This window comes from Morchella importuna (genome assembly GCF_003444635.1).
Source record: "Morchella importuna strain M04M26 chromosome Unknown Morimp01GS014, whole genome shotgun sequence".
Taxonomy (NCBI): Eukaryota; Fungi; Ascomycota; class Pezizomycetes; order Pezizales; family Morchellaceae; genus Morchella; species Morchella importuna.
Window position 1 is genome coordinate 673551 of NW_025763411.1, and position 25230 is coordinate 698780.

The 25230-nt window shown below is 48.5% G+C and overlaps 8 protein-coding genes across 8 annotated transcripts; 3 read left to right on the forward strand and 5 right to left on the reverse strand.

Annotated features, from left to right (window-relative positions):
• Positions 1 to 1000: 1000 nt before the first annotated feature.
• LAJ45_05357 (uncharacterized protein) lies at positions 1001 to 2893 on the forward strand (the record flags this gene model as incomplete). Its single annotated transcript, XM_046114928.1, has 5 exons — positions 1001 to 1210; positions 1267 to 1507; positions 1600 to 1711; positions 1780 to 2265; positions 2434 to 2893. The coding sequence occupies 5 exons, from the start codon at positions 1001 to 1003 to the stop codon at positions 2891 to 2893; spliced, it is 1509 nt and encodes a 502-aa protein (XP_045971965.1).
• A 261-nt stretch (positions 2894 to 3154) lies between these two features.
• On the reverse strand, positions 3155 to 5046 carry LAJ45_05358 (uncharacterized protein; the record flags this gene model as incomplete). Its single annotated transcript, XM_046114929.1, has 3 exons — positions 3155 to 3496; positions 3588 to 4255; positions 4362 to 5046. 3 exons carry the CDS (start codon positions 5044 to 5046, stop codon positions 3155 to 3157), a joined length of 1695 nt encoding a protein of 564 aa, XP_045971966.1.
• Positions 5047 to 8551: 3505 nt separating this feature from the next.
• LAJ45_05359 (uncharacterized protein) lies at positions 8552 to 9654 on the forward strand (the record flags this gene model as incomplete). Its single annotated transcript, XM_046114930.1, has 2 exons — positions 8552 to 9412; positions 9475 to 9654. 2 exons carry the CDS (start codon positions 8552 to 8554, stop codon positions 9652 to 9654), a joined length of 1041 nt encoding a protein of 346 aa, XP_045971967.1.
• A 1024-nt stretch (positions 9655 to 10678) lies between these two features.
• Positions 10679 to 12660, reverse strand: LAJ45_05360 (uncharacterized protein; the record flags this gene model as incomplete). The annotated part of the gene is made up of 2 exons (XM_046114931.1): positions 10679 to 11853; positions 11916 to 12660. The coding sequence occupies 2 exons, from the start codon at positions 12658 to 12660 to the stop codon at positions 10679 to 10681; spliced, it is 1920 nt and encodes a 639-aa protein (XP_045971968.1).
• Positions 12661 to 13172: 512 nt separating this feature from the next.
• Positions 13173 to 17769, forward strand: LAJ45_05361 (uncharacterized protein; the record flags this gene model as incomplete). The annotated part of the gene is made up of 15 exons (XM_046114932.1): positions 13173 to 13212; positions 13282 to 13621; positions 13684 to 13996; positions 14249 to 14462; positions 14532 to 14642; positions 14725 to 14754; positions 14823 to 14826; positions 14886 to 14917; positions 14995 to 15168; positions 15230 to 15254; positions 15314 to 15919; positions 15984 to 17470; positions 17544 to 17566; positions 17628 to 17677; positions 17748 to 17769. 15 exons carry the CDS (start codon positions 13173 to 13175, stop codon positions 17767 to 17769), a joined length of 3471 nt encoding a protein of 1156 aa, XP_045971969.1.
• Positions 17770 to 19149: 1380 nt separating this feature from the next.
• On the reverse strand, positions 19150 to 20586 carry LAJ45_05362 (uncharacterized protein; the record flags this gene model as incomplete). Its single annotated transcript, XM_046114933.1, has 2 exons — positions 19150 to 20459; positions 20529 to 20586. The coding sequence occupies 2 exons, from the start codon at positions 20584 to 20586 to the stop codon at positions 19150 to 19152; spliced, it is 1368 nt and encodes a 455-aa protein (XP_045971970.1).
• A 1735-nt stretch (positions 20587 to 22321) lies between these two features.
• On the reverse strand, positions 22322 to 22912 carry LAJ45_05363 (uncharacterized protein; the record flags this gene model as incomplete). Its single annotated transcript, XM_046114934.1, has 3 exons — positions 22322 to 22549; positions 22604 to 22665; positions 22735 to 22912. 3 exons carry the CDS (start codon positions 22910 to 22912, stop codon positions 22322 to 22324), a joined length of 468 nt encoding a protein of 155 aa, XP_045971971.1.
• Positions 22913 to 23597: 685 nt separating this feature from the next.
• LAJ45_05364 (uncharacterized protein) lies at positions 23598 to 23867 on the reverse strand (the record flags this gene model as incomplete). The annotated part of the gene is made up of 1 exon (XM_046114935.1): positions 23598 to 23867. One exon carries the CDS (start codon positions 23865 to 23867, stop codon positions 23598 to 23600), a length of 270 nt encoding a protein of 89 aa, XP_045971972.1.
• Positions 23868 to 25230: the final 1363 nt, after the last annotated feature.

The window sequence follows — 25230 nt, forward strand, 5'->3', positions numbered from 1 at the left end:
TCACGATAGCTGCTCCTGTGATATCACTTCCAGCAACAGGCTTAAGGGTTATCAGTACCAGTAATCTGTACGTGTTCACTGGTCATAGGTACGTGTAATGACTCGAGCCCGCAGGAAATTATTTGGTACTGACATCCCTTTCTGTTGTTTTTTCAGAGGGAAGAGCTGTCTACCCTCCTCCCCTGACAGCTACACCTCACCCACAGGCAGCTTACTATCCGAATACTCCATTAACCCCAGCTCCTATCTACCCTCGATCTCAAGAGCGAGGTAGATCTATTAATAGCACCAACTCCAACCGTAGTATATACGTATACCCTGCCTGCCGATAGTGAATATATTCAACCCCCCTACTATTCTATCATTAACTGGTTCGGTTTTATGTACTGAAATACTACATATTGTGGTTCACTGACTTTTAACTAGTACTGCCGGTTGCTTCAACTAGTTCTTATCCGCACAATTTCTCACTCGACTGCTAAATGCTACTAATTCTTGGCGCCAAGATAAAAGAGCAGCCTCTACTATTACCTCAAAATGGATATTATCTACGCAGATCGGCTCTCTCTCAATTTGATTCGGTCGCCAGTTTGACTCTGCAGTAGACTACAGCACGTTTTTCAGTGGTATCTAGCTTTGTTAGGTCAAGGTGGCATGATCCTGCGTTAATGCGGTGCAGTACTGGAATGGGTAAGTTCTATTACGCGCGCCTGCATCTACCAATAAAGTACATCTGCAGTATGGCATAGCATAGCAGAGTAGTGCTGTAGAGTAGCTCAGTGTACCGGAGTTACTCTCTATCCGCCGGAGCTTATCCGGCCTCGGCACGATCATTACCTCTACCGAGTTTCCCCACAGTCCCCGCAGAGCAGCATAGGATTAACGCTCTTTGGACAAGGTTCGGTGTCCGGATCAAGGATATGATTCGCTAATATATAAGTAGCACAGCATCCATATCAGTGCTAAATAAACTGAATATACAGGGAAACAGCTACTAAAGATGTCACTACGCGCACTCACATGCCCGTTAGCACTCGCAATATCATTATGCATATCGAGCACAGCTGCCCTTTCTTCATCTTCCCGCTGGTATAATCTCGCCCTGCACCCAAGCCCCAACAAGCGTTTTCTCGTGGACAATACCGGCGCGCCCTTCTTTTGGCTCGCCGACACCGCCTGGGAACTTTTCCATGCCCTTAACTCCAGTGAAGTATATAACCCTTTTCATAAAAATTCTTCCTATATGACTATAATAACCTGAAACAGGTCGACACCTATCTTTCCGACCGCGCATCAAAGGGCTACACCGTTATCCAGGCCGTCGCAATCGCGGAGAATGACGGATTAGTGGTCCCGAACCGCAATGGAGATCTGCCACTGGTAGATGCGGACCCGACGAAACCCGTGGAGGCGTATTTTGACTATATAGATGAGGTTATTGATAAGGCATGGACACTGGGGATGAGAATTGCGTTGGTGCCAACCTGGGGGAGGTATGTCAGCGAGGGTGAGTACAATATAGGGGTCTAATAGGAATTGGTTCATGGGCAATAGAGTATGTGTACTGATCGGATATATAACTTTGGCGGGAGATTGAAGGATATCATGGGCCGCCGGTGATATTTGACGAGGATAATGCTAGAGTGTTTGGTGAATATATCGGGAAGCGTTATGCAGGACTGCCAAAGATATTGGGAGGAGACTCGAATCGGTATTTACCTAATTCTCTAACCCCGCACATACAAACTTCGAGTCATATATCCTAATATTGCAAACCAGCTTCTGGGGCCCCTGGCTTGAGCTGTCCTCCCACGCAAAACCAAGCCTCGATCAGGACATTTCCATGGTGGCACTGACCGACACAGGCGCCGTCTGGTCCGCGCTTGCCAACGGCATCCGCGCACACGAGGGGCCCACCGCCTTCCTAACCTACCACAGCACCGTCACCTGGCTTGCTGGAACGCCCTCCGCCCTCGCATCCTCCTTCTTTGGCCACGAGCCCTGGCTCACCATGGACGCCGTGCAGTCCGGCCACAACATCGGCCACGACACCTACGTCGTAACCACACCTCCCGCAGGCAGCTGGGTGGCCATGAAGAACTACGAGCCGGTGGAAATCATGTACTCCCGTGTTCCCACACGGCCAGTCATTGATCTGGAGAACCACTACGAGGACTGGCCGGGGATTGACGGGCAACGGTGGAACGCCAGCCTGGTTAGGAACGGCGCTTGGCATGCGGTGTTTGCGGGGGCAGCGGGACATGTGTGAGTGATTCTATTAATTCTACCTTCTTCTACATGCAGGGTTCCATGCATTTGGAAAAATGTATGGTACTGCACTGATGCAGAACCTAATATACGATACGTTACTCTATACTACTTGATTGCAATATGTGAGTAGAGTAACGCTGATTATCAATGATATATCGCCAGTTATGGATGCCATCCCATGTGGCAGTTCTACGACCCAGCACGCAATGCAAGCTATCGGGGTGCAAAGCCGACCAGAGACTGGCGGACCGCATTAAGTTTCGATGGCGCCAGACAGATGGGTCATGTACGAAGGTTCATTGAGGACCGCAGCACGTATTTAACCCGGGTTCCAGATCAGTCAATCGTTACTTCGTACGACTGGGACAGCGTCGATCGTGTCAGCGGTACAAGAGACTCTGGTGGGAAATGGCTGGCCGTCTACAGTCCCAGAGGTGTTCTGTTCATGGCGGACACGACAAAGTTGGTGGCTTCTGGGCAGTTGGCGGCGAGTTGGTATGATCCAAGGAATGGCACGTATACTGCCATTCCGGGCATAGTAGAATGGAGCATGAATATCACGTTTCGGCCACCGAGCACTGGGACTACTGATAGCGACTGGGTGTTACTTGTTGAGGCATGATATTTTGCTATGCTAAGAGATACTCTAAGATTAAACAGATAAAATAAAAAATAAAATAAAAAACTAAACCTGTAGCGCTCGAGATCAATCAATAACCAAGAAGAAAAGAAAAACCTGCTTCCAAATCTCTAAAGCATGAAAAAAAAAATGGCAACCAAAACCAAAACCAGCTCTCTCCAATCAATGAATTAAACAAAAAAAAGAAAAAAAGAAAAAAAACCAGCTCTCTCAAAATGCATCTATCAGCCCATGTAATTCTAGCTACGTCTGCGACGTCTTCCACCGCCACACCAAGCTCCTTCTCCCCTTCTTCTCCCCCAAACACCGCGGTCTATGGGTCTTAAACTTGGTAATAACCCAATCCGGCACACACCTAAACCAGATTGTATACTTCTTAAACCTCCTCGTCGCCTTCAGGCCCGCCATCGCATCCCCATAGTCCTCCGTCCACATATGGCTCTGCGTGCACCACTCAGCCACCACATACAAGAACCCCGCACCCATCGCCAGCGACGACAATATCGTCCCCGTGGTCCAATACACAGCAATGATGTGCGCCTTATAGTACGCTGAGGTGCCGAAATTGATATACCCACCGCCGCCCTAATCCCCACGAGCTCGACCAGCACGCGCACGTCTGGTACAGCCCAAACGTCTGCGCGCTAAGGATATAGATGAGCCACGCGGTATTCACCATCTCCATCACCGTAAACGCCCACCCGATGCGCTCACGGAGTTTTGACGGCCGCGGAAAGATCCACCAGACGGCCGACTCGGCGAGGAAGTGGGCGAGCGTGATGACAAAGAATATGAGGTAGCCGCCGCTGCGGCAGCCGAGGCCGACGGTGGGTGTGAAGTATGAGATGATGAAGGAGCCGAAGATGGAGCAGCCGACGAGCGCAGTGGCGCCCATGATTTGCCAGAGCTCGCGGAAGTCGAACCAGATGTTGCTGTGGCGGGTTGCGGGGGGCGCGCGGATGAGGAGCGTGCGTGCGTTGTGGTGGGCGGTCCAGTTGCGGCCGTGAGCGGCGGCGAAGGCGTCTTCGGTGCCCGTGAGGATGGCGTGGGCGATGCCGTAGTGCCAGCGTGAGCGTGCCTGGCCGCAGAAGGAGGTGAAGTAGTGGTAGTTGTCTGAGTGGGAGTAGGCGGGAAGCTGGATGCTTTTGTAGCGGGGGTTAGTGGTGTTGGCTTGGAGGCCTTGGCGGACGTGGGAGAGGAAGCGGTTGAGTTTGCGGCGGACATCGTCGGCGGAGCCCGGGCTGCGGTCGGTGATGCTGCTGAGGGTCAGAACTGGTAGCCATCCGAGTAGTAGCCCGATAGCTAGATTATGGGCGGTGGCATTGACTCCGAGGTTGCCGAAGGCTGGTTGACATACCATAGTCAGTAGAGCTCGTGGGGATATATTGTAAATAGACAGTAGATATGAAAACAGTAATGATAGATATAACCAGAAATTAACCTCACATACCTGCATGTATCGAAATCGCCAACGACAACAAAAACCACAACGTCGAAATAAAAATCGGCACCACCCCCCTTTTCCTCCCACTCCTCAGCGACGCCGCCAGCTTCTCCCTGCGATGCACCATCCCCTTACTCGGATTCGCCAGCACCAAATCATTATCAAACAGCGCCACGCGCAGAAACCGCTCCGTCGAGCTCGAGCCCGCATGTTCCAGCTCAGTGCTCAGCGCATACTGGTTCATCACGCTGAGGATATAGAACGAGTCGCGCAACTGACTAAACTCCGATCCCGGCCCCGGGAAGGCATTGTAGTCGACGGCCATATCGACCGTAATGGCACACTTGCCCGTGATCTTGATGTTCCAGAAAATGTACGACAGCGAGGCTATGGGCGCCCCGATCCACCGGCACGTTGCCAGGAACGTCTTTGCAATCTGGTTGCTCTCGAAGGGCGCCTGTAGCAGGAGGCCAATGATCGGGAGGACCCACGTCGTGATGGTGTTAGCCGCCGTCGCCCATGGGTATTTGTCCGCGCCTGTTCCGCAGAGGGTGCGGCATCCTTGCTCGCTGATGAGGTATGGCCTGCCGGGGCCGAGGGGGAGGTTGGGGGTGAGGCCGGTGTAGCTGTAGAGTTCTAGGTTTGTAGCGTTTGTTTCGAAGGCGATCTTGCAGGCGGTGAAGTTCACCATCTTGGGCGGGTAAGTGTCATTAGATACCAGCCCCTAGTATTGTTGAAGCCTGTTTTTATGAGTTGTAGCCTCCGGTCTTTTATTGGATTGAGGCTAGAATTGGTGGGGCTTGTTGTATGTATATATGGAAGATATATATGATGAGTCAAGGCAGACTGGGGAATTTCAGCGAGCGAAACCCTGATTATATATATAAAAGCGCCAGTTGATGATCGATCTTCAAAACACAGCTACTGTCCCTCTCTCCATCAAGCTAGACACGTAACTATAGTAGCTAAAGGACGCATCGCCAAATGATTCGAAAGGATCTTTCTGTCTGTCTGTGAAGCACGGGATACCCCGACAATGTATTATTCAGACACAGCCCCGTTCGAGTTATCAGCATCATATCATATCATGCAGCGCGACATGAAAGCAGCGATTGATTGGTCGAGATGATATTCCTGTTTAGATTCGATAACGTCTGTTATGGACAAATAACTTGTTCAAACAGTGTAACCTGAGATAGAACTAGGGTGTCGAAGGGTTGCATATCAGACATAACCCGTCAAGACACCAAAGCATCTGTTTCCATTGCATCCCATACTCCAATATACCCCGCATTCCAATAGGGCGGACGGCTGCTGCACTTAACATGACGAACCTAAACATCTTGGGTAGAGTAATACCTACATCGGTCAGTATATCTAGCACCATTCTAGAATCCGTAGATAGCAGATCTTACCCCTGAACGTGATGTGGGTCAGCAATATAATAATATGTATAATGCAAGGGCCCGAAACCCGCAGCCTTGCTCCATTCCTATTCTACCTATGTACATATGGCCATTTTTTTGTCAGCCTTGCTAGAGTATATATATTGCATGCATACATACGAGAGAAGAGAGAAAGCACCTCGGTATATGTTTCGATTCTCCCGGCACTTTAAGGACAGAATCAATTATCCGAATCTGTGCTTCAGTAGAGTAGCACGGTAGCGCGCGGGGCGCAGCTACATGTAGTTTGGTTTACTTGAGAGAATGCGATACCAATTGATAAGAGGTCCAAGGGGTGTTCCTGGCTTTATCTCAACTAGAAATCACATGTGGTTAGATCGCATTTGCACCATTCCCAATTGGGGATAACATGGCCCGTCACTCGCCCTTCTAGCCCTTCTAGAACCGCCAATACCCATACTTGAATCTCTGTGTATTTGGAGCGCGCTTGGCATTTCCTCCCGATTGATTACGAAACAGCTGGTGCTGAAAAACTCGGTGTCCGACGTTGTCTCTTCCAAATTCTCTCGGGTATTCTCATCAGATCGCTGTTTATGGTCGCAACCCCGAAAGATGACTTCGTATTGTAGAGTATATGTAAAGTATAATATCCGTCACCAAAGAAAGAATCCAGAGTGTCCCTCCATTTACAACCACCGACCTATCAACCTATCACCGCGCAACAGCATCATATCAGCAGCATCCATCAGCATCGGCTAAACTTTCCACTAATTGATAGAGCAGGATTTCAAAAATAGACTAGCTACCTACATACAGCGATCTAGAGTAGGTACCTACTGTAGGTATCGATGAGCCCTCGGAATTGGCACGTTGTGAGTGTGTGATACGGGACATAGCTATGTAGCGCTTTCTTTTTTCTTTTCATTTTCGTCGATTTGGCTCATCAATCGCTCTGATCATGCATGTACCGTCCCATTCGATGGCCGAAGCGGGCGCCGTTGGTGATTCCTAACGGCGGGGGCGTGTGCTGTGCTGTAGGTAGGGGAGTGTGGCCTACAAGCACTTAATTGCAATTGAGCCGCACACCAATATCAACGCATGGCCCGTGAGGAGCCGGGAATACATACCTATGTGTCAAAAGCACACCCAGAGGTGAGGTATGTAGCATAAACAGGGTCGTGGGGGGATCAAGGTCAAGGCAGACAGAGGCATCTGATATGATGTATTGGTGTGTGTGTGTGTAGTGAGCGGTTAGATGTATCCAGTACTGCATGACGATGGATGCACTGAGCTGAGCTAGCTTACTACTTTACTCTCCATAGCATCTTTGCTACTATAGCTGGTATGAAGGAGTTGAAGGGAAGACGGATGTCTGTCTGTGTGCACCCTTGCAATTGTACCCAAGCCAGGGCGAGCAAGTACTACGTCGGTGAAGAAACCCCAAGAGTGAGGAGGGAGGGAGTCAACTCGTGGGTGTATGAAAGTCGCACTGTGCTGGCTGTAATTTAAAAGATTTGATTGGTTGTGGTTTCTCTCACCGCGATTAAGATATACCTGCCATTCTGGCATATCTAGATCTGTTCTACCTAATTGCGCCATCTGAGTGTTCTAGATCTCATTGCGTGTAGCTGCAAAGACACGGCTGCTAACTATCGACAAGTAACCATCATCCGTAATTAGCTGGTTGTAATCTGCTCTTACGGTGCAAGTATATGTAGGCTGTATGATTGTATGGAAGCTGTCTTTGATCAATTGACGGTGCTAGCCAGAGTACATGTATGTCTACATCCCCCCTCCATTGATTTTAGCAACGGTCCCCCGGTCATCATCTATTCCCAGTACTAGAAGGCTTTACCACATTACATCTAGCTACCTATCTACCATTCGCTATACATGATGATAACAAGTATATGCACTCTTCAATCAGCTCAACGTCGGCGTTACGATATCAGATGCCAAAGCTACCGGTCTAGATCATATCTCCCATCACTCACCACAATTACATAAAGACATAAAGTGTACTTTCTCGTGCTCACAAAATCTAGGGCCACAATTTCAAATCTACCGCCCATGCCTCCTCCTCAGGGCCTACAACGTACACCAATCCGCTACAATATATGATGCTGCATCACAGACACTCTAACCGCAATAGGAACCCCTGTTCGAAGAATTTCTGGTCGCCTTGCAATCCAATGCTGCAAGATCCGGGAGAGATCTTTACAGGCCCCTTGAGAGCATGGTTTTCACCAGCAAGGAGCAGCTATAGTCCAAGTCGGGTACCATGGCCCAAGTGCATTTGTGATTAGTATTCTAGTACTGCCCTGGAATATATATGTACAGTTCGATTTATGATCTCGCTATGCCATGTGGCAGGGTCTGCAGGCTGGCCGTTTATTTACTCGCAAAATTAAAGAAGGCCACGGGGGGCTGCAGGACAGACCGACATCTGGGGGGGATTTACACAGGCACCTTAATGTTAACTAGCGGTCAGTATCTAACGTTGCGGGTGCCGTTGAGGTTACATTTTGCTCGCTTATATGAGTTTTCAATTGGGTGCAGAGAGGGAGGAAAAAGCTGTTGTGCATGCGTTCTGCCCTTCTCTTCCAGGATTGATATGGCCCAGGATCGATGGGAGCTGAGGAGGGACAAGGCTGCACTAAATACACTCACTCACTGAAGTCTAGCACTCACAGGAAATCACCCGGCAAATGCACACACCAGCAATCACGCAACCACACACACACACAGCAACCGCAACCACACCCCCGCCATGTCGCACGCACGCCCACCATGCCCCTCCACCGCGCGCTCATCTTCCCCCGCCTCGCCCGCCCCCGCAATACCCATGGCCACCGCGCCTTCCACGCCACCCCCTCCCGGCGCTTCCTCGAGCCCACCCTAACCGCCACACACACCCTCCTCACCACCCTCCACACCACCACCGCCCTCCCCTGGTGCACGCTCATCCCCCTCACCGCCATCCTCCTGCGCGCGCTCATCACCACCCCCACCACCATCTACTCCCGCCAGCGCGCCTTCAAGACGCTCGCCCTGCAGCCCCTCGTCTCCGCCTGGCAGCACCCTCTCGCGCGCGCCGCAAAAGCCACCACAACAACCCCGCAGCAGTGGGAAGCCGCGACGCGCAAAGCGCTGCGCGGCAAGCGCGCCGAGATCCTAAAGCGCCATGGGTGCCAGCGGTGGAAGGCGTTTGCGGCGCCGCTGATGCAGCTGCCCGTGTGGGTTGCGGCGTCGGTCACGCTGCGGGGAATGACGGGGAGGGACGGGCTGCCGGAGTGGTGGCGCGGGAAGAATGCCTCCCCCGACACTCTTGATTCCACCCCCGACGCCCTCAATTCCACCCCCGACACCCTCATCCCCGACACTACCAGCGCCCTGGACACCGTCACCGCAGCAGAGCGACTAATCCCCATCGAGCCGTCCTTCGCCACTGAAGGCGCGCTCTGGTTCCCAGACCTGCTGGACGCAGACCCGCTGTTCATCCTGCCGATGGCGTTCTCGTTCCTGATGTTTGCCAACATCGAGATGCAGAGCGCGCTGCACCCGCCAACCACGCGCACGCAGCGGGTGTTCACGAATACGCTCAGGGTGATCCCACTGGTGGCGCTGCCGTTGATATTAGATATGCCCGCGGTATGGCTCTATTTTTGCCTCTGTTTCTGGGGATAGGTGGCTAATAGGATATATGTGTATAGGCATTAACGCTCTACTGGGCCACGTCGGCCGCATACTCGCTTGTGCAAAACGTGGTACTCTCGGTGGCGATGCCGCGCCCGGAGGAGGTCAAGGCGTGTAAGCCTGTGAATCCGTATGCGGTGGGGGACGCTGTTGAGACTACAGCGGCGGCGTCAGTGGAGGTGGGGAAGGCGGTGTAGATATGTATATAGGGAATAAGAAGAATAGAAGGAGGAGAATAGAGGGTGATTGTTGTTGGGTATTTTGCTTTGGTTTTATGGATATGTATGGGCTCGCAATTGCTAGACATCCCCAGGGACCCTCCATGACCCATGGGCTTTAGATATCGCTTTCTAGTGAAGAATTGCGGACACTGATCGTTGATACACTTGGGTTTCTGTATACAAACACCTACAAACTTTCACCACCAGACACCAGTCTTGACTCGGTAAATGAATTATCATCATCATCATCATCATCATGAGCACTGACTCGACCAACCGACCGACCGAGTCAGATACTATGAAGCGTCTCTACCCATTCCACTACCAATTGCCTATAGGTACTTTCTGTGTGTTCTAATGTTTACATGTACTCTATGCGTGTGTGGACTACTACACGCATTTGCCGTGATTGCCGTTGGGATGACCCATGCGAAGTATATGTATGTATGTACCTACATAATCTGCCTTGTCCAGGGTATGTACTATGTAGGCACATGGCCATGGATGTGCTCGAGCACCAAATATCACTCACAGCCACTCACTCGCCCCCCCCCCCCCCCCCACGGGCCATTTACTTGGCGTATGGGTCCCCTCCAGAACACTTCGGTTTCCAAGTAGCTGTTTAGTTATTATATCTATCCACTATGCTACCCCATCAGGTGCGCGATTTGAAAAGAGCTAGCCAATACAGTGGAGGCTATATAAGTAGCCATTAAGCCTCATATTGCATCCTCATATATTGCATACTCTATAGTACGTGCTGTGTGGAAAGGCTCGAGATCTAAATATTATATACATGTGTTCATTTCAGACATCAAGGCATTGGGCCACAAGAAATTGATCTACTCTAGATATACATGTTTAAGCACTGATCGCTTCAGATTAATTCACAAGCCATCACTCGACCTGTACTTAACAACTACATGTATCGCACCATGTGAATTAAACGCCCACAACACACGTATCCTACCAACCACCACAAAACAAAACCGACCGCCAATCACCGCTCCGGCCAATCTCCTCCCTCCTCCTCCTCCTGACCCGGCATCAAGATCCCCAACTCCTCCTGCTCAACATCAATGCCCCTCTCCCTCAGCGCCTCCAAAACCTCCCTATCCGACGGCTGCTCCCCCGCCGCATGATCCAAATGCGGAAACAAGCTCCTCAGCAGCTCCCTAAACAACCCCGCCGCCCCCGCCGCACTGCGCCCTTCAACCGCGCCCGGCGCCGTATCCGGTATCTCCACCGAGTAACTCCTAACCTCGCCCGCCGGCGGCAGCGGATCATACCCGGGGCTCTCCCGCCTCGTAAACGCGCGCGGCAGCAGCGCCGTAACACCAGGCACATCCGCGACGAGGACATGCCGCGCAACATCCAGCGACACGCCCTCGATGACCTCCCGCCCGTCCGTCTTCTGCGGCTTCAGGAGCGACTTTTTCGGGAGGTTGTAGATTGTGCTTGCGACGTCCACCAGCAGGCGTGTTGCCTCCGGCTCCTTCCAGAGGTCGCGCGAGCGGGAGGCGTACAGCTCCGCCAGCAGCGGCTGCAGCTTGTCGCCCTCGGGCGGCAGCGCCCCCCAGAGGGCGGGTGGGAGGTCGGTCTCGATGTTCAGCTCCGCGTAGAGGCGGGTCACAACCCATGGGAACTTCGTCATTGCTTTCGCCAGGTACTCCCTTGCCGCGGTGTCCTGGTCGAGCTGCTTGTATGCCAGCGCGGTGGAGTAGGCCATGTTGGGGAGGTTAGCATACAGCTCTCTGAGCGCGGGGTGTCCAACGAGCGCAAGGAGATGCTCGGGCTGTCGGGCCTTCAGGGAGATGAAGTCGATGCACAGTCTCATCTGGTATGGGTCTCCCTCCGGGTCCAAAGCGAGGAGTAAGCGTGCGAATTCTTCGGCGGTGCGCCAGGTCCCGCGCATCTGGAGGTTCCGCAGATAGCGCCATGAGCAGAGCCAGAACTCGCGGTTTTCGGGGTAGAGAAACGAGAGACGGGCGTTTCCTTCGGATATCTTGGACTGGAATGTGGAGTGGAGAGAACGTCCGAATGTGAAGAGGGCACGCTCAAGAAGGTCGCCAGAGATTGTGTGGTCTCGCTGCTGGGCAAAAATTTCGGAGGCTTGGAGTAGAGTAGAGACATGGTAAGGATTATGTTGCATTAATTGTATCAGACGGTTCGGGTCTTGTTGGGCCTGATGTTAGAATAATTTCCAAAGTATTTTTTTTTATAAGGGAAGAACATACCCATTGATGCAACACACATCATAAACTGTTTTTGTACGTCCTGATACGCTCTAGAATGTACAAACCTGAATTCTGTAACATTGTCGCTATCTGTCGATACCGTCTCCATCCCCAAACCTCCACTGCTAGCAACGGGCCACTCCTCCTTAGCCTGAACGAAGGTATTCTTCCTCCCTGTCAGCCCTCTCGCAGAAACCGCAGCTCTCTTACGTCCACCTGTGCCATGTTCTTCAGCTCCATCCAATGCCACCCTGCCAAAAAGCCGCCGCATCTCGTTTGCAGCATCAAAATTCCTTGGATCCACCCGTAGTATCTCTGACAACCGCTTACCCTCGTCGACACGAGCATCCGGCGTCTCCACCGAGTTTTTGTGCTGAAGATTCAATATCCTGAGCGCCGCGTCGATCTCATCCTCGCCTGCTATCTGCACTAGTGCCGGTGCAGATTTGGACTTACCCTTCTTCTTCTTCTTCTTCTTCTTCTTTGATGATGATGCACCCGCCCCCCGCTCCTCCTCCTCCTCCTCCTCCTCAGGCTTCGGTATTATCGCTACTTCCTCCTCGTCGTCTTCGTTCTCCGGCTCGTCCTCTCCGCCAAGGAGGGCAAACAGGCTTGGTTTCTGTGGCGGGGGTGCGTCATATTCGTCCTGTTCTTCGTCGTCGTCTTGGGTTGTGTCCTCGGGCTTCTGGGAGAGTGCTGCGAGCTCGCGTTGGCGGAGAGCCTTGCGGAGAGCTCGGCCGGACATGGTAGGTTGCGATGGGGGGTCTGGTGTCTTGGTGTTGTAATTCGATGCGAGGTGTTGGGTGTGGACGGCTATGCTTTGTGGCTAGCTACTCTACAGGCTACCTACTCTACAGGCTAGACAACGTATTGTGGGGTGAATTAAAAGCCGGGTAACACACTATTGTACCAGCTAGCTAGTAGCGATATAATTGGGCCATAAGCTCTCACCCTTCGCATGCACCTGCGCACGCCTGCTGCAGGCAGTCACGAATAGGAGCTGGAATCTTAGAACCAGATATCATAGGATGTAGTATCACAAAGCAAAGAAAAAGCGGGGTTCCCACTACAACCATATCACTGCAAAAAAAAACACTACCGGACCGTGAGCTGAGATCGACCTAACTACAGCTATATATACCGGCTACACACATATATATATTAAAACTTTATTGACTATCCGATTTACCTAGCCCTATATAATACCTTCAGTACTCATACGCCTATTCTTCGGAACTATCCTAGTCTTGGATAACCATGTCGTCTTCCGGTGGAAAGGACCCGACTAAAAAACAGGGTATGGTCTTTCATAGCCTGGGCTGTCTAAGTGTTGAATTTAGGCGTAGCTTATATAGAGGTCAATTAGATACGTCAGGAATATCCAGATTTCTCAGAAAACCAAAAGCATTGTGGAATAGGATTAGGTCCAGGTCACCCGACCCCAAGAGGTCATCGCAAACTACGTTACAAAATGACTCCCCAGCTGTAGCAGGGCCTTCAAACGCGCGTATTACTACACCTGCGGAAAGTACTGAAACCTTCGATGATACGTATGCACAAACACCCACAGCCAGCAGCCCTCCCAGTATTGTGTTACCCATGAAGGACCCCGGCACACTCAGATCACCCCTTTCGGGTACTGGTCCAACAATCACCAAAGACGCTTCCACTCCACCTCCCGTATCTACAGCCCCTTCTAAGCCCCCGTAAGAGGCCCATAGTATTTCCCAAATACTAAGGCCGTACAAGAAACTTACAGGGAATATAGTAATAAGCCCTCGCCATGGGAAAGGGCAATCCAAAGACTGCCCGCCCAAAGTCAAAAAGAATTCGACTTTCATAATTCGGATGGTCTTCTCAAGGTCCTTGATGATGTTCTGAAAGCAACCGAGACAGCAAGAGAGACCTGTCGGGAAAAGATGTGGAAAGTTAAGTGGAAAGGGAAGTATATCGTCCTCCGGGATATCGCGGACAAGACAATTGAATGGGTCAATAAGTTCAAGACATTGGGAAATATCATTGCTCAAGGCGATCCAGTTCATGCTGCGATACCCTGGGTACCAGTTAGATATCTCATAGAGGTTTGTTCAATGATTTATACATGCACTGGCCACACTCTTTTAAAACTCTCGAGCTCAAATTTTGAACTCTTGGCAGCCGATATTAATAAAGAATCAAGATCTTCATGATTCTAATCAGATACATGTGTTATCAATCTGCCAATGACTTGAAATTTGAATTCGAGGTTTGAAAATGAGTGTGACCAATGATGCGTTCTGTTCCTCCACTACCACTACCCTCATGGTCAGACGATGGAACTAATAGCATAATAGTTTATTATCAAGGACCACCAAAAGATGGGCGAGATGTTAGTGGGGATCGAAGTAATCACCAACCTTATGGGAAGATGTGCCATATACGAGGAGTTATATCTCGGGACTGGCTTCGATACTGCCCAACGGGTAGAAGAAGCCTTGGTTGTGCTATATGCCGATATGTTGACTTATATGATCAACGCTAAACATTACTATGCCGAAAATACTATCGGTAAGATTTTTTTTGAGCCTCTTATAAAGAAATATTTAAACCCTGGCCTATATCTAAGTTACGTAATAGTCCGCATTGCATGGGGTGTTTTAGATACCGATGGACCAGCAGAAGCTTTGGCAGCGCTTCAAGCAAAAGAGTCTAAAGTCTTTGAGGAGTCACATCTCGCAGAAGCCAAAAGTAAGCTTCTTGACCTAGAAATAAGTTACTGATTGAGAATTCCATAGGAATAGGGCGCTAACAAGAGAGCATTGCTACACAGATCAGAACGCTGCAAACATGATAGCTGAAGGTTCTATATTATACTCAGGATCGAGATCGGTCTGTGGAAATCAATACCCTTACTTACTATTTTTTTAGAAAGGTACAAACAACTTCAGATGCTACTGAACGAATTCAAAATGCCTATTGTAAGATCGAAAGAAACCTAGAAACTCTCGTCGATGGGCTAGAAGGTGAATCTCGCTTTTCCAGTGATAAGCTACGGAATGTTCAACTAATTCTCCAACTCCCATACGTTATTTCCCACCAGATTCCAAACGAGAAAAGATACTCGACTGGATATCGAAAACTCCATATACAAAATATCATCGAACTGCAAAAAAAAATCGGAAGGAAGGAACTTGTGAGTGGCTTCTCGAGGGCGATAGATTCGACCAATGGCAGTCTTCAAGTGCCTCGGGTTTTCTATGGCTACGTGGTGATCGTAAGATATATCCTATGGAAATTCCTTCGATATCTGATATCTAACCCAATTCTATCGCTAGCTGGCGCAGGAAAAACAACACTCACGTAAATTCTCCGAATATAACTCCCAACTATCTATGATTCATGCTAAGATACAACTGTAGCTCAATGGTGGTAGACGCCATAGATCAAAAACAAAGTGCATCGAAGATGGATGAAGCTGTTGCCTATTTCTACTGCAAACGAGGCGAGGGTTTGTTAAATGACCCAACAGAAATCATGCGATCCATATTAAGACAATTGTCTTTCAAAGGCCCCAAAAACTCTTTACAGAAACCTGTGGTTGCAGAATATGAGAAGAGCACAGCTGGAAAAATCCTTGATGACGGACTAGGAATTGAAAAATGCGTCAGTTTGATCGTCACTCTCATCGATTCGAATCTACATACCACTATCATCATTGATGCTTTAGATGAGTGTGATATCGAGAGCCGACACGAATTATTCGACGGATTAAAAGAGATACTTGATAACACCTCTAGCTTGGTCAAAATATTCATTTCTAGTAGAAACAGCGATGACATCAAACTTCAGTTTGAAAGTGCTCCGAATATATATATAGAGGAGACGGATAACGCCATGGATATCAAACGTTACATCAATGAAGAGTTGGGTGGGTGCATTGCAGGTCGGAGGCTATTGCGAGGTAAAGTTGATGGCTCTTTAAAGGAGCTTATAATCTCCAAACTGCTTGAGAAAGCTCACGGAATGTAATCCACCCGAGAAAAACCATTTATATACCAGGTTTATATTTACTAAGCCCTGTTTATATAGGTTCCTATGGGTAGAGCTGCAGATTAAAGAACTTTGTGCTCTGAGCCTCGAGAAAGACGTGAGGGAAATGTTGAACAACTTTCCAAGCTCCCTCGAAGAAACATATAAAGATATCTATGAGCGTATACAGCGCAAGAAGGGGGACGCTCCCAAGATCGCCAAAACCGCACTCATGTGGGTTCTGTGCTCCTGTCGGCCACTCTCGCCAGAAGAATTAACAGCCATGATTTCCCTACAATCAAACATTCCCACGATTGAAATCGATGTTTTGTTGGACATGTGCCACAACTTCTTGAAATTGGATCAACAACTTAATGTCGTGCGGTTCTTTCACCTATCTGTCGAGGAATTTTTCGAAATGGAAACTTTCTTCACTGTATTTGAGGCCAATGCCATGGTTGCGGAGGTATCTCTTTCCATATTAAGCGATTTGGATAAATCTATCCAACACACAAAGGAATATCCAACATTTTACTGGATGGTTCATTTTCAACGATGCTCCAAGGGAAGTCCCGAGAATAATATTTGGGGTTTGCTGCGTGTCTTCTTCGGGTCGCTTCAGAAACCCAGTGCGGTGTATGTCTCCTGGATGGAGAGCTTTGATAATCTCACGAGTACCCTAGATTACCACTATGGTATTGAAATTCCGTCAATACATGGGAGGCAACATAGGAATAGTGCAAGGATTAGCAGGGCTTTGCCCCTCCCATCCTGCGCTGCCTCGATGTTTGGATTCGGAGAAATGATAAAGGATTGCTGGGATGATAAAGATATAGATCCTAAATTTCAAAATCCAGCTGGTGAATCACTCCTCTATTTGGCATCACAATATGGGCACGAAGCTGTTACATATATCCTACTGGAAAGAGGGGCAGATGTAAACGCTCAGGGTGGTAGATATGGCAATGCGCTATATGCAGCGGCCTTCGGGGGGCATGAGAAGATCCTGCAGATGCTGCTGGACGGAGGGGCAGATGTAAACGCTCAGGGTGGTGGATATGGCAATGCACTACAGGCAGCGGCCTCCGGGGGGCATGAGAAGATCCTGCAGATGCTGCTGGACGGAGGGGCAGATGTAAACGCTCAGGGTGGTCTCTATGGCAATGCACTACAGGCAGCGGCCTCCGAGGGGCATGAGAAGATCGTGCAGATGCTGCTGGACGGAAGGGCAGATGTAAACGCTCAGGGTGGTTACTATGGCAATGCACTACAGGCAGCGGCCTACGGGGGGCATGAGAAGATCCTGCAGATGCTGCTGGACGGAGGGGCAGATGTAAACGCTCAGGGTGGTCACTATGGCAATGCACTACAGGCAGCGGCCTACGGGGGGCATGAGAAGATCGTGCAGATGCTGCTGGACGGAGGGGCAGATGTAAACGCTCAGGGTGGTAGATATGGCAATACACTACAGGCAGCGGCCTCCGGGGGGCATGAGAAGATCCTGCAGATGCTGCTGGACGGAGGGGCAGATGTAAACGCTCAGGGTGGTGGATATGGCAATGTACTACAGGCAGCGGCCTACGGGGGGCATGAGAAGATCGTTCAGATACTGCTGGACAGAGGGGCGATATCGAATAAACGTGGTAAGATCACCCTCTTTCCCTATCCGTATAAGTAATAGATAGGTTCTTACCCAATCTTCAGAAACACCGCAAACCTCAGACGAAGAAAGCTCTTCAGAGTGATCACGCCATGTAAGTTCCCCCTTACAGAATCCACTGTAGCTCTCTCAGCCCTAATCAAGAGCTAATCGAGTATAAGTAGAGTTCACCCGGACGCTATCTGAAATGGTGGGGGTTCGTCGTCTGTTGAAGTATTTGATTTCATTTATTTTTATTTATTTTTCGTTTCTAAGATTAAAGATTATACGGGATTTATGAGAGCCAGAGAAACATGGTATTTTATTTACTTTTTTATAACTACTGTATTTCAAAAAAACACATCAAGACTGATCTCAACGCTTCAAAGCCTCTAACAAACATCGCACCGAGTGAGAAGCCATGAAGCAATGACAAGTGCACTCCAACTATATTTACCACTTCATGGAGGGTGTAGTTAGTATGAAGTTCAATTCAGTATCAATTCTCGTATAAGAATCCAGCCCAACAAGCTCACTACATTCCGAGCCCCACACGACCTTATCAAAGTATCGAGTGATAAACCATGACTTGTTGCCCAGGCAACAACAACCATCAAAGAAAGCATCTGCAACCACTACAGCGCGATCAGTATCAACCTCTATACACCAAACCATTCAACAAATGGCACTGGCCCCTCCCGAGCCCTTCCTCTATTCCGTAGCAAGAAATAATATACTCTATAATCACCCGCATATAACCACGACCCACACATTTCTAGAAGCATGTCTCTCAGACTCTCACAGCACAAAACTACATGCACAGAAGGAAAAATAAGATAACTCTTATTCGATCGATCCCAAACCCGCCAGCATCAATCAACCCACAGCCCCCTCAAGAATAATAGAAAGAAGAAAAAAGGCACCAAGCGCAGCTAATATAACCATGTATATATAACCGATTGTGGAAGGGAAGAAAAGAAGAAAAAAAGGGGGGTATGAGAACAGAATCCAAGGCGCAACTTATCGCTCACAATACCCCCCATGCACCAAGCCACCAAACATTCCCACTAGGGGGAAAAAAGGTTTGGGAAAGATAAAGGTCCACAGCTAAACTAAAAAAAGATAAAACGTGCCATTCGATCATGAAATTCAACACAGCTCGATTCCATAAACATGAAAGTAAAGCCGAAAAAGAAAAAGAAGAGAAAAAAGAGAGAAAGCAAAACCCATCCGCCGAACGCAGCCAAGAACGAAACCAAAAAAGAAAAGAAGAAAGAAAAAAAAGAGAAAAAAACAGTTAAAGCAAGCCAGGCCAGTAAAAAAAAAAAAAAAGGAAGAAGAAACCGCGCAAGAAAAGGGAATAAAGAGTTAGATAAACAGTTAAACAGTTACGATGCTTCCTGCGAAGGAGAAAAGAAAGAGAAAAGGAAAGGAACGGGGAAAAAAGATACTTGTGAGAATTCACTCCTTCTACCCAAATAATTTGGCCCTTTTAAGACCAGCACTGCCGTTACTACCACTGCTACTACCGACTTCCATCCATGGCAACCACTCAATACAGCCCCTTAGTTCTTCCCCTCATATCCCTTAGTTCTTCCCCTCCATATCCCTTCTACCTTTCTCCCGGGTATCTTCACGCTTCCCATAAACACCATGCCAGATACCCACACTACTACTACCATCCCGCATGCTCGCCCCATCCCCTCCTCTTCCTTCGCCATCATCCGCATCTCCATTTACGCTCATGCTCCTCCTTCTATTTGTTGCATCGTCATCTTCATCCTCCTCCTCCTCTTCCTCCTCACCCCTAACCCACGCACTATTTCTCCTGCTGCTCCTTCCCAAATTGACACTCTCCCTGTTTCCAATGATTGTCATTCCCGCGTGGGGGCTGCTACATAACGGGCTTGCTCCTGAGATTTCGCCCATGATGCTTCCGCTCCCGCCAGCATAATCCCTCATGCTCCCTGCATAACTCATACTCGCTGCATCTCCTCCCCTTGCAGTGGTGAACGACGTGGATCCGTAAATGCTTCCCCTGTCTCCAGCTATACTCCTCCCAGTGTCGAAGTTTCCCGATAACACCGATAGTGGGAGCGACTCACGCGACCCACCCCAGAGCGAGGATGGCGCAAGGGCACGCACCGATGCATCAGTGTCCAGAGAGTGGCGGCGCCGTCTTTTGGATGAGGAGGCCAAAGTAAGGATTGAAGCATTATCGGTCAGGAGACCACCAGCTGTGGCAGTGGAGTAGTTGAGAGGGTGAAGTGAGCCGTTGTTCATGGCCATCATTGGTCCTGGGCTTGTTGGCGGATTGCCGTTAGGGGACGAGGGAAACTGGTGCTGAAACAGCATTGGTGGAGCATTTGGATTATGGTGGTGGGATGGGTGTGGGTTGTAATGCGGGTACGGATCGAGCATGGAGCCTGGCGCGGTAGATTGGATTGTCGTGAGTGTTGTAGTGAGGGAGCGGACCGACGGCGTCGGGGAGGAAAATGCAGAGGTAGTTGCTGTCGTCGCAGTTATCGCGGATGGCGCGGGGCGGCCGCGGGACTTCTCCGATGGGGTTTGCGTGAGCGAGTGATCTCCGGATGTGTCAGAAGAGACCGAAGCCGTGCTAGACAAAGAGTGAGTAGACCCGTGATGGTTTGGGCCGAAAGAGATATGAGAGGGGGCCACTGCGGAGGCAGATGTAGAGGGGGGTCCGCTCGCAGACTTTCCGCCTTTGTAAGGATAGTTTGCAGAGAATGCCGATTGGCCAGAACAGGCAGTTGAGAGACCATTTGCGGTCCGTGATTGGGAGGAAGAGGAGGCACTGTTGGTGTGGTTCTTGAGAGAAGCGAGGCGCTTCATGAGGGAGCCGAATGGCTTGCGACCCTTGCGGCGTTCGGCATTCCCTATTAACAAGAGACAGGCATTATTAGCTACTATCGCTAGTGGGGTCTATTATAGCGAGTGAACCCTACCAGCTGCGACATTAGTCTCCGTAGCAGGAGCCGGCTGTCGAGAAACGTCAGTAGTCATGATGATGATCCTTCTTGGAGATATCGACGTATATCGATATAGGCAACGACACCGTCGAGGGAGAGACGCGGGTGGAGAGTACGGTACCAGCCAGCAATCGGTGGTGTGATAGTGTGTTTGCGACGAGCGGAGGAGCTACAACTTCCCGTAGACGGGACGGGCAGGGGCCAACGTCAACGGAAGGGCCAGTAAGGGGCGATGCAAGAGAGACTGATAGCGATAACAGCGGAGTAGTAGAATTTGTGGATGTCACACTGGCAGAGTGAGCAGCGAGGCGCGGCAAGGGAGTGCTGGAGATGGATGACAGCAGTAGTGAAAGTGTCGATGATGTGTACTAGTGTATGTATGCTGTATGTATGTGTGGTGGAGTGTGGTGTGGTGTGTGTGGTGTGTGGTGTGTGTGTGCAGTCCAGTCGTTTGAGGCGTGGCTGAGCGAGGGAGCATGAGTCTCAGTGTCGGCTGAATAATCAGCGATATCCGAGACAATCTCTTCTTGGCAATATTTCCATCACAGTCGCTCACTCGCAGTACTGGTATCGCGTGAAACTGGGAAATGGGTCATTGACATACACAATTTGGTTTTGACTAGGCCAAAGTCTGACAATACTACGTTACGGGTAACAATGATAGATGAAAAGGCTTTGTCATCGTTTATAGTTGTCCCTACTAGAATCTAATTACCCTTTCTTGTAGAGGCCGGTTTTATAGTACTGATTTACTTATCTCCAAAACGTATCCCTCGCCATGCACGACGGTCTATACACAACCACCGTGTACATAATCTTACTCTACATATAACCCACAGCCATGATGTCTCACTACATAAAGATAATCTCGTACTGGTGAGGTACGTACCGCATCCACCATTACATGGCCTGCCCACACGTGGACACCAGTCAATTACAAACTAAGACTTAAATAATTAACTACTTGTATATAGATAGTACATGTAGAGTAATACTCTACCTCCACTATACTACTCATAGCTGCCGTTTAAACAACACAAGACAATCAACACTCATACACAATGGTAACAAAAAGCACACAGGAGGAAACCGCGCCACTCTAGTTATTCCCCCTCCCACCTCCCCCGCCCCAAACCCTTGAACGCCCAGATATAAACAAATTCAACCAAACTTTGGCCAACATAACTCATTCATGACTATACTGAATTATCAGCGCATGAGAATGGCTTGCCACTCTGATCGTCGTGGATTGCCTTCCCGGAAGCGTAAAGGCCGCAGACCATCTAAACAACTTTCAGTGATGCCCTGTTAAGATCCACAGAAAAAACCACTTACGATAGTACCACCCATAAACATTATCGCCACATTGACAATAGTCAAAAATGTTTTTTTCTTGTTCAAAAATAGCTTTCCCCTATTCATATGGATCCAAAACCATCCACTTACACCATCTATCACCACTTCAGTAACCTAAGACATCGTATATAAAGGGTAATAGTCTACTCACAAGTAAACCAACTCACAAACAATGCACTCTATATACCCCATCAGTAATCTTTACGGTTCAAAGCGTAAGAGGGAGCTCACAATCAATCCTAGCAAGTTATTGAAAATTGGCACCGCGCTCGCAATAATCCACGCAACTACCCAAAGAACCGTGATAATCCCAAGCCAGACAAAAGTTGCATACCAGCTACGGCTTCCAAGATGATCGGATCCTCGAAATATCCGGACGTAAATGTATTTCTACCGTACCGCCATATCAGCACCTACAACCACAGGTCGGGGGATGAGAGGATACAAACAGCAGCAACATGTCCATTAATGACCCCAGCAATCACAATAGTGGGTATCGCAATGCCATAGGCAATCTTCTCTAGTAGCTTTGTGCTAGAGCTAAGGGCAGGGCTAGTCACATCTTCGCCAGTGTAACGGTAAATCACAACCGCAGCGGTAAGGTAAAGAATGGTATCGCTAATTTGTAGAGCGCATAATGCCTAAAGAATAGTTAGCAGAACGCAATAGGTGAAAAGGACCATGAAACCCAATACCTTTGGGTAATCGCGTGGGTCTTTCATCTCCGAGATAAAACTAAAGAATGCCAAATGTCCCGCTGTTCCCATAATCAGTTAACACTTGGTCACTCTAAACAAGCTCGACACTCTATCAGGGACGATGGTACCATATGCAAAGATGATATTGCTAACGGCTCCAAATGCCAAATAAAACGGAGTTCCATCTTCAGGTACCACAAGTAGTGTTGGCCGGTTACCTGACACCCCAACACCAATCATGGTGATAAACACGGCGCCAAGGATGCTTGCAAAGCTTCCAATCGAAAGGTAAGATACACTTTTCATAGTGCGTGGAAAAGTACATATGAGAGATATCAGGAAGCCGCAGATAGTAAATACTATAGTGCAGGCTCCGTGTCCGGTTACGACATTTAGCATGATAGAAAATGTGAGGATGTGAGAGCCCATTACAAAAACTACAAAAAACATTAGTTCGTGGTCAGAAGACGGACCTTTTTCATTAGGGGGTATATAAACCAAGAAACAAAACCTGGGCGGTTGCAAAAAGCTCGCGACCAAAACCACCCATGATGATTTCACCGGCTTCAGCAAAAGTATGAACTTGTGGCTTCAAAGACAACGACTACATTAGTTTCCTTTCTCAGAATTTGAAACACTATGGGTTACAAACATATCGCAATTTGAATTGGCCAAGAACGTAGCCAGTGTATGTCGCAATGATACCAAGCCCGATAATCAATATACACCCTCTGATAGAACACAGGGAATCTATGTCAACAAAATCGCAATTAAGTGACGAAGATATCCTCCCAGAAATACCTACGGTACGAGTCCAACTGCCTTCAAAACAGAAGGCAGACTGAGAATTCCCAAAGATATGGTTTCCGCGATCATTATCATGGCTGTCTGCCTGTTTGATGATTCCGCCCACATTAATAAACAAAAAGAAAAGAAAAGAAAAGAAAAACCACACAGCTCACAAACAATGGCATGGAATTCACAGAAAGACTTACCACCAGGTCATGGTCTTGAACTTTATGTCATTCCCCCCTTCGTTTCCAAAAGGATCACGATCTTCCGGTGTCATCCTGGCGCTGCCGGCCTGCCTTTGCCCGAGCTCAAGATAATCGTCGCCGGCGCCGACTTCAATCTTATCACTATCAACCATTGCAATTGGCGATAGATCTGTCGGTGTGTCTGATCTCGAAGGTGGCCCTTTATCTTCGTTCTGGTTATGTAGCTGTAATTCTGGATTATTTGTTGTTGTTGCTAAAATCATTTTTTTAATGGGGAAAGATTTTGTACTTGAACTTCATGTGATTCGACTGTGGGGTAGAAATAAGACTAGCCATTAGAAGGGCGGTACTATACTTGCAACGTATATATTAAATCTGGACGTTGACGTAGGTTTGGTAGCAATTTCCGCGCGGCAGAACCAGTTGCGAATTTGGTGTTCTTCTGTTCTTCTCTGGCTACGGTACTAGTGTGAACTCTTGACAAGCTAGCTAACTGCGTATGACATACATGTATTTTCCTACTAAACTCTAGCCTAATAATTACGTACTACGTGTATGCATGAACATGTACATCAGTTACTTAGGTATACATCTTAAGTACATGATTTCAGAGAGACGCAACAATTGAAGTCGATAAACCTTTTTATTCCTACATTATATACATATCTCTCTATTTGATTGTTACGAGCAACATAATCATAATCGTGAACAATAGAAAAACCAGATAAAATGGGACTAATATTTCAAGCCCCAACTTCAATATAACCCCATGGCCAATACACTGGCGCAGTCGTGGTGACCACAATAGACCAACTGTATTTGTCAAACCTTATCAGTTATATAAGTACGTATACTTTTCCCCCTCATATTTTGACGAGCATTTAAGTACTGCGGGGGTAGAGATATCTCCTATCTGCAGGTACATAGCTATAGTGCTTCTTTTTGTCATATTTTCTCGAAACTCGGAATACGATATGCGCGTGTCATTCTGCTATTATCCATGTATCCCGTGGATTTGTTCGTCTGAATTGACTGACCCCTCATTCAAAGGACACATCTCCAGATATATAATGATATTGTATTACATCATCACTGCCATATCACGGTACTACGATTGATCATTCCTACTCGCCAAACCACAAAAAACTAGTGAACCTCATATTATAGTCTTAGCTACATGTAATTAGTACGTCCGCACCCCTCTTCTCTCTTTTTTTCTCTCTTTTTTTTTCTACCTAGCACTACATGTATGTAGCTGTTGCATCCAACTTCACCAATTACAAACGCCCTAGCAGACGCTAGCGAGCTTCATCCATCCAAGCAAGGGATAGCGTTAAACCTATTGTTCTTGGACGCAAATCGATCATTGACCTCAACTAGTATACGATACCAAATCGAAAACACACAAGTATCTATATACTGCACTCATTATTTGCTAATCTTACAGTCCTGGGAGGATTAGTGAATGGTTCTTATAGCCTATAGCTACAGGGCAATTTACGAGAAGTCAGGGATTCCCATATAAGACATCCTATATATGCTATATGCGGTGCAGTCGCTATATATAAATATGAACATATATCCCTGGCATAATCCAGACCAGTAGTCCAAGTCCTTCTTAATACC